This window comes from Myotis brandtii, unplaced genomic scaffold (assembly GCF_000412655.1).
Source record: "Myotis brandtii unplaced genomic scaffold, ASM41265v1 scaffold213, whole genome shotgun sequence".
NCBI classification, from domain to species: Eukaryota; Metazoa; Chordata; class Mammalia; order Chiroptera; family Vespertilionidae; genus Myotis; species Myotis brandtii.
Window position 1 is genome coordinate 416842 of NW_005357962.1, and position 6330 is coordinate 423171.

Here is a 6330-nt window from a genome sequence, read left to right on the forward strand (position 1 = left end):
GGGGCCTAAGCCTTTAGTCGGACATCCCCCCAGGGCTCCCTGGATGCCAGAAGGATGTCTGACTGCAAGCTTAGGCCTGATCCCCCGGGGAGTGGGCCTAAGTCGACAGGTGGACATCCCTCAAGGGGTCCTGTACTGCAAATGGGCGCATGCCAGGCTGAGGAACACCCCCCGAGTGCACAAATTTTTGTGCACTGGGCCTCTAATATTAAAAATAAAATCCAGGTGAAATTTTGTCTTTGACTTTCCTTTTCTGAACATTTGCTTTTGCTCTTGGCATTTCACTACTCCAGACATCTTATTGTTGATTGGTACTTGATGAGAGGATACTTATTAAATAAGGTTATTCTTTAACATTAGATGGTAAGTTTGGGAAATGGTTATTTTTGCTGGGTGGGGCAAAAATGGATTTATAGTTGTTTTATGTGAAACACAGTTTATTCTTGTATTATTATTTAGTAACTAGAGGCCCAGTGCACGAAATTTGTGCACAGGTAGGGTTCCTAGGCCTGGCTGGCAATCAGGGCTCATCAGGTTTCCTGCCTCCCTGCCTCCTCCTTCCCTCGCTCCCTCAGTGCCCTGCCGCTGCTGCTGCTGCTGGTCCCCTGCCCTGTTCCTCACTGCCTCCTGGTGGTCAGTGCACATCATAGTGAGTGATTGAACTCCCGATGGGACAATTTGCATATTAGCCTTTTATTATATAGAATTATTGTATTTTTTCCATATGAACAATTGTGAACCTATGTTTGCCCCACCCTGTGTAGTTGGCTTACCCATTAGACTAGGTATATGTTATTGGGTAAGTGTTAATATGTTTTTTTATGTGCTAAATGCTATTAATGTTAAAGCAATAGAAATGTCGAGAGACTGGAAAACCAAATGTCGGAATTATAATACTGTTAACTTATTTCTTAAACTGATTTATAAAAGGATAAAAGTCATAATACATATTATTAAAAGGGAATATTATGGTAGTTTATTTTTGGATGTGATTTGCTTAGCTATATAAATTATTTTTAGAAGTTTAAATTTGTAATATATATATTGTAATATATATATTACAATATATATATTGTAAGCTAAGTAAATAAAATGGTGGTTTTTCTGAAGTTGGTAGGTTTTCTCAAGTTTTCGGTCACTAGTTGATGAGTTGTGCTGTCTTTTTATTCTAGACTAGGTGCTTTAATGATCACCATTGCTGGTCTGAAGTTGCTCCGATCCTCCTTTAGCAGCCCTACGTATCAGTATGTCACAGTTGTCTTCACTGTGCTCTTTTTCAAAATTGACTATGAAGCGTTTTCAGAGACCATGCTATTGGATCTGTTCTTCATGTCCATACTCTTCAACAAGGTAATTCATCACTAGAGGAATATCCCTCTCTGTAAAAAGCACCTCCCCAAGTCATACACTATTTAGTGAGTATTATCCTTGCATTTCATTCATGACATTATCTTTTAAGTAACATTTTTCTTCATTTAACCAGTTATTTGGAGCATATTAGAATCCCTAAATAATGCTAGTCATTGTGATCCATAAGACATACTTCTTGTAATAGCGAAGAAGATAAGATTAAGTTATATGGAACCATTAGAAAAACACCAATAAGTATATATATTTAAATATATAGGGTCTTCCAAAAGGGGGGTGTAGTTTGGGGATAATTTCAGAAATAGACATGGTAACAGTTGAACTGGGCTGTGGGCTGGAGATAGATGGAGAGAGAAAATAACCTGAAAGCTGATTGAAGATGGTAGGTACCCAGAGCAGTCAGGCCATGTGGGAGCAGTCAGAAATTAGTTTGATAGGGACAATTGCAGAATGCTTTGAAGTTTACAAAATGGTTCTAAAATATGGTATCCACCATAAGAGAGGTGCTTTTAGTCCTTTTACGAATGAGATGGTAAAGTCTGGCTCTTCTGCCTTACCATTCCAAGGACCTTTTTGCTGAACCACACTACCTTTCTAAATGAAGTCGGTTGTGCAGTCAGGTTATTTGTAAGGTAAATAGAGCTTAGATTTCATGTTAACGCTGACCACATGCAAAGGACTTTGACATATATTATCCCATTTGATAGGTAACAGAGCTGAAGCATATGAGCAGCTACAAAACACAATGAAAGCCCAATTTTAGGAAAGTTAGCCTGGTCAGCCACATTTGGGATGAATTGGGGAAGAGAGAACCTGAAGGTATGGAGAACAGCTTAAGAGATTGTGACAGTAATTTAGATGTGATAGAGATCTGACCTAGGATGGGAACAGTACAAATTGGAAACCATTAATCTGAACAAGGTTTTAGTGATGATCAGTTTCAAAATATTATGCTAAATATTAAGCTAATTAACTTCTAAAATATTGCAATATTATATTTGCTCAATCGCTAATTTGTATGCATTTTTATTATTTATTTCCTCTTCTAGTGAGCATGGTTAACCAAAGGAGGAAGCCAGAAAGTTAATCAGAGAATTGTTTGTATAAAGAAGCATGTGGTGGCTCACAAATTTAAATATTTAGATTGGAAATTGTATTGCATCTTTTTATATTGGTTTGGAAAAAAATGAAAATTGCAGTAAAATATAAACTAAACAATCCTTGAAATAGAGTCACTGCACTTACTTGTATAAGTTTGGATCTTCTTAATGCTTTCATTTGTTAAGCAAATTGTTTTTGAGAGCATACTCTGTTCAGAGAAAGATTTGTTCTTAGAAGTTTACATTTTATATGGCTACTTAATAGAACTTACTAGCTGTAATAAGCAAGTAATAGTCAAGGGTTCTCTTTAGGTAGATTTTTTTAAGATACCATTGTAAAATGCACTATTGATTTAATAGCCTTTTAAGAAAAAATTATTCTGAATATATACAAAAATATTTTTACCCACTAACTACTTATCCGTGTAATTGTATATTATTTTTTCTTCAATATTACAGTCAAAATTGGAGTACAGTCCCTTTCACATCTAGACTCTGGACAATTTTCTGAATCATTGCTTTTAAGGAGTTATAATGGCATCTTGTTAATATACATCCCGCTTTTACTTCCTGTCATCCTGAACACATTAGTACCAAAAATCACCAGCATAGTTTGGGGCCATGACAAAGAATGCAAGGGTTCATCTGCATTTTCTAATTGGTTGAAGTTGTTATTTCTTTTTTAAATTGGAAGTTAAACAGGTTCATTGTAAATCAGCTAAACGATTTAAATAGGTGCATGAATCATGGCACCGAGTGAGTCAGAACCTCTTGCTTTTAAGATTCTGTGATCTGTTTGGAGAATTGGGCCTGGCACTGCCTAGCATGCAGAGGCAATCTTGGGCATGTATACTAATTTTGTTTCATTGTTGAAGACATGTTAAACAACAAAACAGACCCTAATTTAAATAAGATTTAAAAGTATATTGTGTTTCCATTGACAATAACAATTGAGATTTCATGCAGATGCTTAATATACATGTAAATTCTGAGGCAAACAGGCAGTGACACTGTATTACAACTTTATCCCCTGCCTGGCTACTTTTAGATTTCTTTGGACATTGCATTTAAAACACACCCAGTTTGCAGAGCACTAAAATTCGAGGGAAATATCTTAGAATCAAAATATATATGCATTACTTAGCTTTACAGACATCTGGATTTTCTACCTTTTGTTTTGCTTGTTGTAGTAGTCAATAGCCAATAGAGGACATAGAATTTTTTAAACAGATGGAACACAATTCATAAATCAGCTAGCTGTCTTTACTTAAAAATATATAATGTCTTAGAAGTTGATATATCTTTTTTTATGCAAATGGCAAATAATGTCAATACCATTTTCCTACTAGGTAGACAACATTTTAGAGGTGTTTTATTTTGTTTTTCAAGTATCCAATGTTTTTTACTGATTGCTTCTTTCTTTATCCTTCCACAGCTTTGGGAGCTCCTTTATAAACTGCAGTTTGTGTACACTTACATTGCCCCATGGCAAATTACATGGGGTTCTGCTTTCCATGCTTTTGCTCAGCCCTTTGCAGTGCCCCGTATCCTTCTCATAAAAGTTTTATAAGAAAGGGCAGTCATATCCTTGATGGAAATGTTGGTTTGTAGGGATAACCTTTCACAGGTGTAAAATATAGGTTACCATGTGGTAAACTATCAAAAACTCGCTATTCTCTGAGTCCACACCTATACTGATTGTTTAACTTGTATTAACATCTGTGCCCCACAGATCATCTGGACATGAGAAAAGTATTACGGTCTTATAATTAAACTAGAGGCCCAGTGCACAAAATTTGTGCACTCGTGGGGGTTCCCTCAGCCCAGCCTGCGCCCTCTTGCAGTTCGGGAGCCCTGTGGGGATGTTTGACTGACGGCTTAGGCCTGTTCCCCAGCCGTCAGTCGGACATCCTTAGTGCTGCCGTGGAGGCGGGAGAGGCTCCCACCACCACCGCTGCACTCGCCACCCGTGAGCCCAGCTTCTGGCTGAGTGGCACTCCCCCTGTGGGAGTGCACTGACCAGCAGTTCCTGTGTTGAGTGTCTGCCCCCCGGTGGTCAGTGTGTGTCATAGCGACCAGTTGTTCAGCTGTTCGGTCAGTTTGCATATTACCCTTTTATTATATAGGATAATGCTGATTTAAAAAATTATGTTTATATATATGACTATTAAAGTCCAAGCATTTTTTAAAGTCATTTTTTAATTTTTCAATTACAGTTGACATACTATATTACATTAGTTTCAGGTGTACACCCCCATGATTAGACATTACATAATTCTCTTAGATTATCCTGATCTATCATGAATTTTCAATAAATACAAAATGTGTTTAGAAATATTTTTTGAATGAAGATACAAAACATTTTTTATAATCGTATGTCTAAAATCTTCTATTCTCATCATTTCTTTTTTTTAAAAAAAAAATATATTTTATTGATTTTTTACAGAGAGGAAGGGAGAGAGATAGAGAGTCAGAAACATCGATGAGAGAGAAACATCGATCAGCTGCCTCCTGCACATCTCCTACTGGGGATGTGCCCGCAACCCAGGTGCATGCCCTTGACCGGAATCGAACCTGGGACCTTTCAGTCCGCAGGCCGACGCTCTATCCACTGAGCCAAACCGGTTTCGGCTCTCATCATTTCTTAAAAGTACTTTCTAAATAAAAGTAATGTTTAGTGAACCACATAGATTTTGGAATGTAGATTTTTTTTTTTTTTTTTTTTTTTTGGTATCTGTAAAGTTTAGTTTTATCCTCTGGAAAGTTAAATCCAAGTATCTCTACCCAGAAGTGACATATGGGCTTTTATCTAATACCTGTTAGCAGATATTTATTTAGCTCCCTTCCGAGCATCGTGCCTTTCATCACGCTGTGTCTTTCTACTTCTACCCATGTGCTGTCCAGTGGCACCCTTTCCTGTATTTCTCTCATGAACATCATTTTTCTAATTGCTATAATTGCAGCATGTTTGTGAGATGTGTGTGTGTGTGTGTGTATTGTTTGTGTGTGCACTCAGATGGATGTTAGGTCCTTAACCAGTTTTCCCATAGATTCAGCCATGTTGTTTGTTCAGGCTGCTGTATCAGCCTTCTTTTCCACACCACTGAACCCCTTCCTGGGAAGTGCAATATTCATCACTTCATATGTTCGACCTGTGAAATTCTGGGAGAGAGACTATAAGTGAGTAAAATAAAGCATTTTAAAGCCAATTTTATGTTTTTTATTAGAAAACAATTGACAGCATAATTATACATAAACCAGGATTGTTAATTTTTTGTGTTAAATTACTTTGCTAAAATTTTATAAATACTTCTAAAAGTTTCAAAATTATGTAAATTAGAAGAGTCAGAGAATAATTACTCCTTATTTCTCAACCTTTTTTTCTATTTATAAGATTTTTAAATTACTTTTATTGGGGTTACATTGGTTAATATATTTATAAGATTTTAAAACATAATTTTAGTTGGATATACTGATTTTTCTCTTTTTTCTTTTAATACTATTTCTTAGAATTGTTCCATGTTAATAATACTCTGAAGTTTTATACTATATAGTGTTACATCATTATAACAGTCACTAGAGGCCTGGTGCATGAAATTCAGGCACGGGAGGGAGGCAGTCCTTCAGCCTCTCCTGTGCCCTCTCGCAGTCTGGGACACTACATGCACCAGTGACTATACTTTTCCTACAGGTGATAGGTGTCTTACTGTTGTATGGGAAGCTACATTTTTTTGGCCTAATAATAAAAAGTAGTACATAACATGATCTTTCTGAGGCAGTAGTTCCATTTTCCCCATCTTATGGGTGGAAAAACTGAAGCAGAGAGAAGTTAAGTAATTGGCTTTGTCACACAGTTATAAGT

The 6330-nt window shown here is 36.6% G+C and overlaps 1 protein-coding gene across 8 annotated transcripts in view; it reads left to right on the forward strand.

Moving 5' to 3' along the window:
- The window catches only part of PCNX (pecanex homolog (Drosophila)), a 129206-nt gene that overhangs the window by 87491 nt on the left and 35385 nt on the right, over positions 1 to 6330 (forward strand). For all 8 annotated transcript variants that reach the window (XM_014539289.1, XM_014539287.1, XM_014539286.1 and 5 more), the window contains 3 exons: positions 1173 to 1350; positions 3904 to 4012; positions 5519 to 5648. In XM_014539289.1, the coding sequence (XP_014394775.1) occupies positions 1173 to 1350; positions 3904 to 4012; positions 5519 to 5648 (417 nt within the window). The remainder of the gene's footprint in view (positions 1 to 1172; positions 1351 to 3903; positions 4013 to 5518; positions 5649 to 6330) is intronic.